Raw genomic sequence first — 14,711 nt, 5'->3', positions numbered from 1 at the left:
TCTCAAGAGTAGGTTTTTTTTTTTCCTTAATTGAACTCAAATACAAAGCAAATGGTTAGTTATTACTGTACACATAAGCTTGGAGTTGGAGTGAAGCTCAGCAGGCTAGGTGTTAGTAAATAGTTTATCTTTCACTTTGGAAACCACATCTCTTACTAAAGCAGTAAGGTACAGGTGGACTTGTACCATACCTCCTCCTTTGGATTTCCATTCTGTGCGTTTTCTGTTTTAAAAACCATTGTAGGCAGATGTAATTTGTAGAAATAGTGTGAAAAAGGAATACTTACACATCAGGTTAAATTAATAACACAATGTCCCAACTGGTAGAGGAAAAACTACATTTAAAAATTGGATTGAAATATAAATATAATTCGTTGCCTAAGAGTAAAACAAAAATTTATCAACGTTTCATTTTTCTAGAATGTAAGAATTAACATTGTCTGTCATAAACAGCAATATAGTTTGTTTAAAACAGTGATTCTTAATTGGGGCACATTTTTGTCCCATGGGGGCATTTTGTGGAGGCATTTTTGATTGTCACAACTGGTTGCTGGGGAGCAGGGGAGTATTACTGGCATCTAATGGGTAGAAACTAAGGATGCTACTAAATATCCTGCAGTGTACAGGACAGCTCTCACAACAAAGAGTTATCTGGTCCAAAATGTCAGTAGTGCTGAGGTTGGGAAATCCTGGTTTAAAAGTTGGAGAAAATAGCTAATTTTATGAATGCACTTAAAATTGTGATTCATCATGCACTAGCTTGTTTGTAAGTTGATTGGTTGCTATTAATTTTTTTATTATTGGAAATTTCAAACATGTATAGAAATAGAATAGTATAATGAATCCTGTGTACCCATTACTCTACTTCAGTTATTTTTCCTGGTCAATTTTGTCTTATCTGTACCCTCTTGCCTCCCATTTCCTCCACTGACTTACTTTGAAGCAGATCCAGATATCATATTATTTAATCTGTAAATATTTTAGTATGTATCCTAGAAGATAAGTACTCTTTTCTAAAAACTTTATTGTACCTTTAACACACGTAGGCACAATAATTTAACAATGATTTTTTAAAAATCTAATTTTATTAAAAGTTTTGAGGTTAGCTGAAGAATAAAGAGAATAATACATTTTGTTGTCTAGTTATCTCATTCTGTATCTGTATTAATTTTTTTCATCTCCATCAGGAAGTGAGCTCAAGATAGTATAGATTACAGGTAGCAAATTATAGCCCGCAGGCCAAGTCCAGCCCTTCATTTGTATTTTAAAGTATTATTGGAACACAACACACCCATTAGTTAATTTTATTGTGTATGGCTGCTTTTGTGCTACAACTGCAGAATTGAGTAGTTGTGTAGTTGTGATAAGAGATCATATAACCTGTAAAACCTAAAATATTTACTTTCTGGCCCTTCACAGAAAAGTTTGCTGGCTCCTAATATAGATGACTATTACAGATTTTAGTTGATTGAAGCTGTTAGTAAGCTAAATTATTTGCTATATATTATACCTTTCAAATATGTGATAAGGTTACATTTTTTCCCTATTTCTTTTTCTTAGGGAAAACTCAGAGCTATTTTGGAAAGTTGGTTGTCTCCATGTATGACCTACTGAGTACAGTAGGATTACATTCTGTTTCCTTCTTAATGTGTAGTTAAAGGCACTGAGAGATCTTAGGTATGTTGATATGGGTGAGCTAATGTTTGATCCTCCAGGGACTCAGTTGTTTTTTTTTTCCCCCCACTGATGAATATAATAGGTAAAGGTGTGGAGGATTTATTTTAATGAAAAGGAAGCCCACTTTTAAAAAGTGTATTCTTTACAGTAAGTTTTTCAAATATAGTACAAATATATACTGAAGATATCAGTAAACTTTAGGTGGTTTCATTATTTAAGGTTAATGAAAACTCTTTTAATGGAGAATATTAATAGTAGGGAACAGTACTCGACATTGTCAGAAAACCCAAGTTTTAATGGTATTGTTGCTGTCTAAAATGATATTGGGCAAAAAGTTTAATTGGTATAAGCTTCAGTTTCCTCATTTATGAAAATAACTGAAAGGGTTGGGGAATAGAGTAAGGGAAATAATTAAGATACCATTTATAATGTAGAACACAATGGGAATTTAAAGTGTCATTATTACCTGTATTCTTTTTTTTTAAATTAATTTATTTGTTTCATTTTTGGCTGCTTTGGGTCTTCGTTGCTGTGCGTGGGCTTTCTCTAGTTGCAGCGAGCGGGAGCTACTCTTCGTTGCAGTGTGCGGGCTTCTCATTGTGATGGATTCTCTTGTTGCAGAACACGGGCTCTAGGCACATGGGCTTCAGTAGTTGTGGCTCGCGGGCTTTAGAGCACAGGCTCAGTATTTGTGGCGCATGGGCTTAGTTGCTCTGCAGCATGTAGGATCTTCCCGGACCAGGGCTTGAACCCATGTCCCCTGTGTTGGCACGTGGATTCTTAACCACTGTGCCACCAGGGAAGTCCCTGTTCTTATTAAAGATTTCTTTTCCAACTAGTGGGAGTTAGTAGAGTTTCTCAAAAAAAACCCAGATGCTAATTCTGTCTGATTCTGCTTATCTAGTTAATGAAAACAAAACTGTATAAACTTTTTATTTAACTGTAATCTGAAAAGGAACGGGCAAGTGGACTTTAAGACTGGTCAGTTTAAGGAAATTCTTTCCTTAAAAACAAGTCAGAACTCAGAATAATAACATCCGGAATGGCTCTAGGAATTGGTATACGTGGTTCCTGGGGATCCATGTTAATTCAGGTTGTGACTAGAGGCTTTCCCACCTCCCTACATGCCCCCCCTGAAATACTGGCACTATTAAAAACATGGGATGTCAAGAGAAAGATTTGATTTATAAGACCCAGAAAACAGTCGTTAAGGTGCCTTTTACAGGAAGGCAGACTGCCAGACTGCAATCTAAGATTGCCCAAATAAAAAAGGTCAGGTTTTCAAAGGGGACATATCATAGTTTTATCGTTCTCCCTTATCGGTAAATTTAGTTGTGCAGGTTGGGTCTTAAGAATCGTCATTCGTTGATTCCTCTTTATTTTCCCCATATTCCTCATTTGGTCTATCACTAAATTCTGTTGGCTCTTTAAAATATATCCAGAATTTAAACAGTTTTCATCTTTCCTGCTGCCACTGTGCTTGTCTCCTCACACTTCTCTTCTCCCAGATATCTTCATGGCCTTCTCTTTCACTTCTTTCAGGTATTTACTCAAACCTTCCTTGGGAGGGGCCATCCCTTGGCTGTCTTATCTAATCTTTTTTCCCTGCTGTTTTTTCTCCTTGGCACTTTCTACTACCTAACATTTACATTTTATTTACTTATTTCATTTATAATATTCTGTCTCCCCCACTAGAATGTAAACTCCATGAGGGTGAACTTTATCTTGCCCATTGTTGTTCTCCAGTGTCCAGGACAGTACTGAGCTCATAGTAGGCACCTAGTAAATACTCATTGAAGGAATGAATAAATGAATGAACGAACAAACCAGAATACACCATTTCCAGACAATCTAAAGGTTTTAATATGATCACAATACCAGCATCTTGATTAACTGAACAAGTTTTAAGGAAAGTAAGATGAAGTATATTATATTTGAGAATAATAAAATATTGACCTAATAATAGTTGACCTAATTTACTGAAAATATCAGTGAGTTCAGGAAATATTTAATTTCATTGATGGCAAAAATCATGGGGACTTCCCTGGTGGTGCAGTGGTTAAGAATCTGCCTGCCAATGCAGGGGACGTGGGTTCAAGCCCTTGTCCGGGAAGATCCTACATGCCGCAGAGCAACTAAGCTCACGTGCCACAACTACTCAGCCTGCGAGCCACAACTCCTGAGCCTGTGAGCCACAACTACTGAAGCCTGTGTGCCTAGAGCCTGTGCTCCGCAACAAGAGAAGCCACAGCAATGAGAAGCCCATGCGCTGCAATGAAGAGTAACCCCTGCTCACTGCAACTAGAGAAAGCCCGCGCGCAGCAGCAAAGATGCAGTGCAGCCAAAAAAAAAAAAAAAAATCATGATGGTTAGCAAGAGGATTCTGGGACGGTGGTGCAGTAGGAAGTACTAGGAATCCATCTCCCCATCTAGACAACAACTGCAATGGCAGAATCTTTCTGATGTGACTATTTTAGAACTCTGGCTTCTGTTGAAGGCTTGCTACTTCCAAGGGAAGGCTTGGGGGTTAATTTTGGGCAATTTCAGCTCTTAGCTCAGCAGGAGCTACACATACCCCACCCTCCAGCCCAGTGACAGGCAGCCAGGTATGTGTTCTTAGATCAGCTTGCAAGGTGTTCTAATCCTTGATTGCTGCTTCTGATTATGGAGGTGCAGGCACAGAGGTGGGTAGCCATTGTTGCACTCTCCCATTGTTGCAAACCCTTCCTCGTTGGCTGAAGTTACTTCCAGAGGATTTAAGGGTCTGTGCTTTTTTCTGCTTCCCCTCCCATTTTTCTTTTTCTCCTTTTGGGAGCCTGGCATTAAAGACTACGACATTCAAAAGCAACTGCATATATGAGGGAAATTAGAAAGGCATTGCACGTACCTGAGGAAAGGTGCAGGCTCAGAAAAGACCCAAGGAGACCTTAAGTTTACACCTCAGGCTGTAAGCATGAAGACAGGCTAAAACAGTCAAAACCAAACCAAAACCAAAGCCAAAAACAAACCATGCAGAAGGAGAAGGCTCCTGATTTCCAGACTTATGGCATTATTAGATTCAAATGTCCAGTTTTCAACAGAAAAATCACAAGGTAAACAGCGAAATAGGAAAGTATGGCCCATTCAAAGGAAAAAAAAAATAAACCAACAAGTAAATGTACCTGAGAAAAACCAGATGGCAATCTACTAGACAATGACTCTAAAACAGTTGTCTTAAAGATTATCAAAGAACTAAATGAAGATGTGTAGAGAGTCAAGAAAATGATGTGTGAACAAAATGGAAATGTCAATGAAGACATAGATCACCTAAAAAGAAACTAAAAACAAATTCCAAAGCTGAAAAGTATAAGAACTTAAATGAAAAATTCATAGGGGAATTCAAAGAGAGATTTAACCAGGCAGAAGAAAGAACCAGTGAACTGGAAGATAGGACAATGGGAATTATCAAGTCTGAGAAACAGAAAGAAAAAAGACTGAAGAAAAATGAAGAGAGCCTAAGGGACCTGTGGGGCATCATCAAGCGGACCACCATACGCATTGTGAGAATCTTAGAAAGAGAAGGCAGAAAGAGAGAAAGGGGCAGAGAGGTTATTTGAAGAAACAATGGCTAGAAACTCCCCAGATTTGCTGAAAGATATAAACATCCAAAAAGCAGAATGAATTCCAAATAGGATGAACTCAGCCCCACATTGAGATACATTATAATCAGACTTTCAAAAGACAAAAAGAGAATCTTGAAAGCAGCAAGAGAGAAGCGACTTGTCACTTATAAGAGATCCTTTTAAGATTTTCAACAGATTTCTCATCAAAAACTTGGAGGCCAGAAGATAGTGGGCTGATATCTTCAAAGTGCTAAAAAGGAAGAAACAAAAAACAAAAAAAGGGGCTTCCCTTGTGGCGCAGTGGTTGAGAGTCCGCCTGCCGATGCAGGGGACACGGGTTCGTGCCTCGGTCCGGGAGGATCCCACATGCCGCGGAGCGGCTGGGCCCATGAGCAATGGCCGCTGGGCCTGCGCGTCCGGAGCCTGTGCTCCTCAGCGGGAGAGGCCACAACAGTGAGAGGCCTGCGTACGGCAAAAAAAAAACACCAAAAAACAAAAACAAAAAAACCCAAAAAACCTGTCAACCAAGAATCATATATCTAGCAAAACTGTACTTCAAAAATGAGGGAGAAATTAAGACATTCCCAGACAAAAGCTGAGGGAGTTTGTTGCCACTGGACCTGCCTTGTAAGAATCCCAAAAGGGAGTCCTGCAGGTTGAAATGAAAGGATATTAGACAGTAACCCGGAGCCATATGAAGAAATAAAATCTCAGTAAAGGCAAATACAAGGGCAATTATAAAAGAAAGCATTATTTTAACAACAGTGTGTAACTCCACATCTTATTTTCTACATAATTTAAGAGACTGATGGATTTTTAAATAACAGTTATTGGCTTGTGTTTTGGGGCATACCGTGTACAAAGATGTAATTTTGTGACATCAGTAACTTGAAAGGGGTGGGGATGGAGCTGTAAACAAGTAGAGTTTTTGTATGTTGTTGAAGTTAAGCTGGTATAAATTCAAATTAGATTGTTATAACTTTAAGAAGTTAAATGTAATCCCTGTGATGACCACAAAGAAAACAGTTATAGCATAAAGGAAATGAGAAGGAAATTAAAACATTTCACTACAAAAGAGCAACTAAATACAAAAGAGACAGTAATGTAGGAAATGGGGGGGGAAAAGGCTGTATGGCATATGGAAAACAAATAGCAAAATTATGGAAGTTTTTCCTTCTCAGTAATTACTTTAAATGGATTAAACTCCAAAAGACAGAGACAGCAGAATGGATTAAAAAAAATATTCTAACTGTGCGCAGTCTATAGGAGACATTTTAGATGCAGAGACACAGGTATGTTATTTATATTTTACCACAATAAAAAATCATTAAAAAAATGAGAAAAAAATGCATGATTGTTACTAAGGCATATTAAGGATTCAATTCAACACCCATTTTGGTTCTTACTAGTAGTAGGTACTATGATACGTATTGGGAGTAAAGATGATTAAGATGCAGTCATAGCCTGCACGAAGCTCACAGTCAAGTAAAAATAACAGACTTGGCAAACAAATTATTATTCTGTAGTGTGATATGACAGAAGAAGAGTTAAAATAATTTTGTGAGAGGCAGGGCAAGTTTCACAGGAGAGGAGTTACCTGAGCTGAGTTTTAAAGAATGTGTATTTTCAAACCAAAAAGGTAATGAATAAGAGCATTGAAGTCTGAGAGCAGCACATGAACATATGGGGTGAAGTAAGTTGGTAAGTTAGTTTTATATATGAGCGAACATGGCAGCAGATGAGTCTGGAATGGTCCACAGAAGTAGGCTTTAAAAGAGGTTTGTTCTTTATATAATGGAGTTACATTAAAGAGTTTTAAACATAAATTCTGTGTTTTACAAAGAGAATTCTGTTTTTTGTGTGAAGAATAGATTGGGGTAAGAATGCTGGGTGAGCTGTGGCAGTAGGTCAAGTGAATGAGAATGAAGGAAGGTCTGAATTAATTAGCTGTAGAATTGGACAAGAGAGAATAGATAGCCATAGAATTTGGTGTTTGACCTAGGGGTTCAGGGAAAGGAAGTAGGTGAGCATGACCTACAGATCCTGATTTTGTTGACTGTACAAATGTACTGTCTGTGGATTTATCAGCTAAGGGAAGAGTGGAGCAAGAGGAGGTTTTGGAGGCTGAGAGGAAACAGAGGAGCAGGAGGATAGAAAGAACCAAGATCAGTTTAAGATTTAATTTGAGGCCCCTTTGCAGATCTTTTTAGGTAACCGTTTGGGAGTGAGCTATTGTGTTGTCCCTCAACATCTCGTTTGTTGGCAGTATCAAAGACAGGATAATGACCTCAATGTTTGAGGTTTTTTGGAATATTTAAGATAAATTCGGAAGAAAGCAACAAAACCTGTAAGTTAAGGTCTTTGTTCAACTGAGATTTTCTAATTTAGAATAAATCTGGAAATTAATTGTTGTTTTCTAGTGTGTACATGTATTTTACAAAATCTTTAAACTTTCCTAATGTATTTCCCTTTGACATATATTTGGATTTTAAGGTTTTTTTTTTTTAATGTAAACAAATTGTCGACGGAACCTGCATAAAAGTGTTTCGGTAGCAGTTTTCTAACAATCATAAATATATGGTACACTTCATAAATAGTTCCTGTTTTTATTCAGTGAGTGTTAGTGGATTCCCATTTTTAATGGTACGAGTACCACTAGATAGGCTTAAAAATTATAACAGAAAAGAAATCCAGATTGGAGGTTAGGAAGATCTTACATCTAAGATTCTGAATACTGAAATGTGTTACTAGAGAGGTTAACAATACATACACACAAACATATTTTTTTTTTTGTAAGAAGCTTGTTTTTCTGGAATGTTTAAATATAATGCTACTCAGAGGAACAAGAGTTGAATCTTAAATCTTTCCTGTGGTAGTTTGCCAGTTCCTTTATGCTTAATGTTAAGAGGTAACAAAAACTCCTAACCTTGTTTAGCTGTAATGTTAGTAAGGTAGAAGTACTCCTGAGTTTTGGATTCCTACCTTTTCAAGAATGGTTGTCAAGTCGTCATGGACTTCTACTTGAGCGGTTTTACTTTTAGTATCTGTTTGAGAAAATATGCAAAGACCAAAAACTGTTTTGAATTCAGCAACTGTTTTGTTTATTTGTTTTAAATATATTTAACCACAGCGGTATTTATCTGTGTTATCTTTGAAAAGTAGTTCAGATAAGCTCGAGTGCCATGTGGAGTTTCAAACCACTTGCAAAAACTAGAGTCCACCAGGGGCTACCATGGGTTGGAGAAAGTCTGAGAGTATGCTTACATCTGGGTGTTAAAATTTGAGATGTGTATGGAATAAAGACAATACCCTTATAATATCCTTCTCCATCTGCATCTAGCAAGGTAATGAGACTCTTTTTGGTATGGACTGTGTTTATTATCTTTATGGTGTAGTACAAGCATTTTTTTTTTAAAGCAGTTTCTTGTATTTGAAAAAAATTAAAGCAGTTGGGTCTTTTTCTACCTCTCGTCTCCTCAGAAATATGCCAGCAGAAGGTGAGGCATTGCTGCTGGATTCCTCTGAAATAGTTTTGGAATTTTGGATGTATAGAATTGTACTTGTTTATGTTTCATTTTTATCTTTAAATGAAATACTTAATTTTTTTCTGTTCTTAAATATACAGAAAAGTGTATGCTCATCAGCCAGAGATAACCAGTGTTAACATGTTGATATATTTCTCTCCCTTAAAGCTAGTTGAGATCATACTGTTTGGCATTCATTCTTTTTTTTTTAATTAATCGCTAGCATAATTTTTATGTTATTAAAAAATCTGTGTAACATTTTTTTAAATGAAAAGAACTTCATATAGTTGTGTCGTGATTTAACATGTTCTAATGTTGGTTTACCATCATGGCTGATAAATTAGGAGTACTGAAGAATCAAGCTACTTCTGATATAACTATTGGTATGGTATATGTGTGCATGATATAATGATCCAGCTCATCATTTATCTTTGGAGTTAATCACGATTCAAACGAATTTCTGGTTATTTTGTTGGCTCCATTCTGTTTTCTGTTTCCTTTTCTCACATTAATATGGTTCTTGATGAATTATTATAGCTTCGAGTTTTATTTTTCTTTCTAAAATATTCACTGACTCAGATTTAAATGCTGCTGTTTAGGATAAAGATGGAGATAGAGCCGTTCACCATGCAGCTTTTGGAGATGAAGGCGCTGTTATAGAAGTGCTGCACCGAGGCAGTGCTGATCTGAATGCACGAAACAAGCGCCGGCAGACACCACTTCATATTGCTGTCAATAAAGGTCACCTTCAAGTGGTGAAGACTTTATTGGACTTTGGCTGTCATCCCAGTCTTCAGGTAAAACCTTTAAAGGAATATATTCTGCAGGTATTGCTAGGATTCTATTAAATGGAAGTACTAGGTTTTGTGGTAAGCATTCTTTTGTTTTCAGTTCTTTTTTGTATGATCGATCATAGTAAATGATACTGAAGGTATAGAATGTCATAAAATTGGCGGTTATTCCTTCTTAGAAAAGCCTTTTTTAAGAAAGTGTCAGTAAATCGATTTTGTTTGGGGGAGTTGGGGGTGGGGACTTGTGAAAATATCAGCTCTGAGTTGATTTGATTTAACTTTATTGATCATGATAGTGAGCTTCACCATTTCATTATAGTTACTTCAGAGGTATCAAAAGTATTTTAATTGTAGCTTAATTTATCTTAGAGTCTGGGTCTAGTCATTAATCCAGTCTTGGAAGATTTTCTGATTTGGAAAAAATATATAGGGTTTTAGGATTGATTTGTAGTAGGCCCTAATTTTTGAAGAGTCACCTAAGGAATGATTCTTCCCATCTTAAAGTTTTGGCAACCAGGTGAATTAAATTGGATAGATCTCAGAGAAGTAATGAAGAAGAAGAACCAGAGTAATGGGACTGAGGGTTTGAGAAGAACTGAAAGAATCAGAGATTTTGTTTAGCTAGATGGTTACTACGGACTGATATTTCTGAGGTATATCCATTTTGGAACTGATGGAGTCGGGAACCGACAGCTTCTGAGTGGATGGCTGGATTGGAGGATAGGGGGAGGAATTGAGGGGAGTTAATCTGTTGAAGGAGTGGGAATTTATACCTGCTAACTTTTTTTTGTCTCGGATGGGAGGCAGAGTTATCTGTTGAGAGTGAGTGGGGAGTGGTAGGTGTAGAAAGGGTGATTGAGAAGAATGATGAAGGTTTGGAATAGCTACTGTGGGGAACAGAAGGCAGGATAGATGAGGACCTGTAGAAGGTTATGCCAGCCATGTTAAGAGCCCATCTCAAGTTGGAGACTGTGAATTTTTAGTGCCACCAGATAGGCGGATAGAAGTTGGATTGAACTTGTATTGGGAAGTTTTTATATGTGTGGATGAATGTATCACCTGAGATTGGCAAACTTTTTATGTAATGGGCCAGATGATATTTTAGGCTTTCATATGATTTCTATCACAACTATCCAACACTGCCATTGTAGCCTGAAAGCTGCTGTAGATAGTACCTAAATGGATGTGTGTGGCTGTGTTCCAGTAAAACTATTTACAAAAATAGGTGGAAGACTGGATTTGGCATCTGTGGTATATGCCGTAGGATAGGCTATATATGGCTTTACTGAGAACAGTATTTATGACTATGATATGAAAAAGGTCTAAATTACCCATTTATCCAAATGACTGATAGTGAATAACAACTTATTGCTAAATCATTGATTAATGAAAAAAGTACCTTGAGAAAAAGGTAGACTGAGACTGTCAGATTTTCTTTTTCATTTGTCTTCACTTTGAGTTAACTAGCCACTTTCCTGCCCTTTGAAAACATTTGGATTAATGATTCTCAACTGTGACTGCACAACATAATCATCTGGGGAGCTCTGAAAAACTACTGATGCCTGGCTTTCACCCCCAGAGATTCTGGCTTAGTTGGTCTGAAGAACAGCCTGGGTATTGGGATTTTTTAAGAACTCCCCACAGATTCTAAAGTGCAGCCAAGGTTGATAACCACTGACTTTAAATTCATTACTATGGGACTCCCAAGACTGGTGTAGGTTTGGTGTGGAATTTTAGAGTATAACAATTAATGGTAGGAATGTGGTATAGCAGGCCATTGTAAGCGAATGAATTGCAGTGGGGGGCAGCTTTTCCACCTCATTAAATTTTGTTATTTGCTAAATTATATTTGAGGGTACTTCTTTGATTTTCTTTTTTATTTTCTTTGGAAAGCTACAGCATGTTTATTGTCTTTTCCATCTAGACTGAGTAGGAATTTCTTTACTATAATGAGGCTAATATTTCTTGCCTGCGTTTTAAAATTTAACACACAGCTTATTTTATTAACGGGTTGTTGGATATGGCTTCTGCTTTTGTTTCTTTGTTCAGTAGTTCATTATAAGTATTAACATTACATATAATGATTAATTGAAAAAGAACTAATGAAAGTCTCTTTAAACTTTTTTTTAAAAAAAAAAAGGATTCTGAAGGTGATACCCCTCTTCATGATGCAATAAGTAAGAAACGTGATGATATCCTGGCAGTTCTTCTGGAAGCTGGAGCAGATGTTACCATTACAAATAATAATGGATTTAATGCTCTACACCATGCTGCACTAAGAGGAAATCCCAGGTAAAGATGTCACGTTTTACTATTTTATATGCAATTTAAAAATATTTTCCTGGAGGCGGGGAGCGGGGCCGGGTAGGAGAAAAATATATATATATATTTTCCTGTTGCTGGTTCTCTTTTTCTGATACTTATGAGGAAATAATTTTGGTTTACTTTAATATTTTAAATTGTTTTAAGGTCTGTGGAAGTTATGAACTTCATTAAATAGATCAGTTTTATATGGTTTTTTTTTTGGTTAAACTAATACAAGTATTATGAAATGACTATTTAAATATATATTAAATATGGATATAAAGTATCAGGAATACTTGCTTATATTCTAAAGATTTAATTAAAATGCATTCTATTTGGAGATTTATGTTTCTTCAAGATCATTCTCAGGTATCCTCTAGCCCCATGTTATTTATTTGCATGGTAATTATTTTTTTAAACTTGTGGCTAAATAACATTTATTAAGTTACCTGATTTCTTTTTAATAATATAATTACCTATAAACTTCTAGTATAGAGGTCCTCCAATCGTTGTTATAGTAATAGGTGGTCTACTGAAAAAAGTGCTTGCTGGTTAAAGCTCGAGAAAGACTTTTGGGAAGTCATAGAATTCATAAAGGATCTGCGAAGTCTCACAGAAAAGGAAAATGGTTATTAGCTTTGCTTAACCTAGAACTTTCTATGAGTGAATTTTGTGGAACAACTTTACCTTGAGAAGCATTTTAGAAAATTCTACATTAGATGTCTTCTGTTTATAGTTGAATCAAGCCCATGTATATTGACTGAGGGAGATATTTACTTAGAAGTTTATTTTCTTAATTTAATCTACCCTAAATTAAAAAAAATTGAGATATAGTTGACATAATATTATATTAGTATCAGGTGTTACAAAATAATGATTTGATATTTGTATATATTGTGAAGTGATCGCCACAGTAAGTCTAGTTAACATCCATCACCACGCATAGTTCCAATTTTTTTTTCTTGTGGTGACAACTTTTTTTTTTTTTTGCGGTACGCGGGCCTCTCACTGTTGTGGCCTCTCCCATTGCGGAGCAGAGCTCCGGACGCGCAGGCTCAGCGGCCATGGCTCACGGGCCCAGCCGCTCCGCGGCATGTGGGATCTTCCCGGACCGGGGCACGAACCGGTGTCCCCTGCATCAGCAGGCGGACTCTCAACCACTGCGCCACCAGGGAAGCCCGGTGACAACTTTTAAGACCTATTCTCTTAGCAGCTTTCAAATGTACAATGCAGTATTATTAACTATAAACATCATGAATTCTTATTCATGATGTATATTGCATTTTTACATCATGTTTCCTTTTACTTTTTTTTGCTCTTTTTTAGCTTCTTAGGATCACCACTAGAGGGTGAGCACAGAGAACAAAAGGATTTTATTGTGATTGGTTGTTGGTAGCTGTAACAATTGGTGTATAATCTAGGATGAAATAAATGACAATGTTTTAGGTTATATCTTGATTTGTTTTTTCAAATTACAAACATTTGAACACTTCATACATTGGCACCGTAAAGGAGACACAGTAGTAGTATATGTTCCCTGCATTCCAAATAAAAGATGATAATGACAGCATTTACCACATGCCTGGCCACTAGTAGTATACATGCATTATCTCATTTCAGTCCTTTGAACAGCTTTTTGAAGCAGGTGTTAATATCCTCATTTTATAGATGAAGCATATGGGGCTTATAAAGAGATGAATTTACTTATTCAAGATCATGCAGCTGATTAGTGGAACAGTTGGAACTTGAGCAAGGTCTATTTGACTTTAGATTCACTGATCTTAGCCACTTTATATTATTTTCTGTGTATTGCGGTCTGTATGTGAGGCAAGACTGGAACACGTGGACAGTGAATGATTTAACTAAGAATGTATTAATATATCAGGCTCACTTGTTGTGCTTCATGAGCCTGTCTTTCTAACTTTATCTCCTGCGAATTAAAATCCCTCTGCCCAACTTGCCCTTCAGCTACATTATACTACTCTCTCTCCCTAAAATTGTCTGCTCTCTTCCTTCATTTATTAAGCATTTTCTTTCATTAAGATGCCCTTATCCCTTCTTTTTCTTAACCAGCTCTCTTCCAGAGCTCCTATGTATCATCACTGAAGTTATTTTCTGTTTGCTCTATACTTCCTTGTTCTGTGTTTTTGTTTTGTTGCACTTATAATCTGCTTTGTGCTGTCGCTTAGTATGTGCATTTTTATGTTTCTTTCTGTTAAAATTGTGGGCACAAATATTTATCTGTGTATCTCCTGTAATGCCTTGACTATACTGGGGACTCAATACATGTTAGCCTTAATTTGACAGTCAGGACAGTGTTAGATATCACAGGATATGATGAATTAAAATATAAATTCTGTAGAGAAACGGTCAGGAGTTGAAACAAAGCAATTATTTCAAATTAGGATGGTCAAAAAGAGATTTTATTGAGGGAATTTAATTTAGGTTATAATATTTTTAAGTTATAAAGTTTAAGATAGACTGAAAATTAAAGTGTTTAGGAAGTAACTTTTAAATATTTTGAATTGTTTAACTTTATTGAGAATAGGCATAGTATATTTAATAATGTTGAGCCTATACAAGGAGGAAAAAGAATACTACTTCTGTTTCTTTAATTCTTGAGAATTCCTCTGGAAATTTATAACAGTGACTCCTCCAACCAGATAATTGGTGTCAGGTGACACAAAAAAGAAAGGAAAAAAAACTTCCATTCTACAACAAAGTGGTGCTTTAGTTAAAGGTACACACTTCTTTATTCCTATTTCCTTAAGACATTTTATGCAGTTTTGACTGTACATTGCCCAATAAAGTGT

General features: G+C 36.4%; 1 protein-coding gene across 1 annotated transcript in view; it reads left to right on the top strand.

Annotated features, from left to right (window-relative positions):
* Positions 1-14,711, top strand: part of MIB1 (mindbomb E3 ubiquitin protein ligase 1) — a 119,507-nt gene that overhangs the window by 53,337 nt on the left and 51,459 nt on the right. The window contains 2 exon segments of the mRNA XM_032602637.1: positions 9,403-9,600; positions 11,735-11,886. Of these exon segments, the coding sequence (XP_032458528.1) occupies positions 9,403-9,600; positions 11,735-11,886 (350 nt within the window).

Source organism: Phocoena sinus, chromosome 14, assembly GCF_008692025.1.
Source record: "Phocoena sinus isolate mPhoSin1 chromosome 14, mPhoSin1.pri, whole genome shotgun sequence".
NCBI lineage: Eukaryota > Metazoa > Chordata > Mammalia > Artiodactyla > Phocoenidae > Phocoena > Phocoena sinus.
Note: the sequence above shows the minus strand (reverse complement) of the source record. Positions and strands in the feature narration are given on the sequence as shown.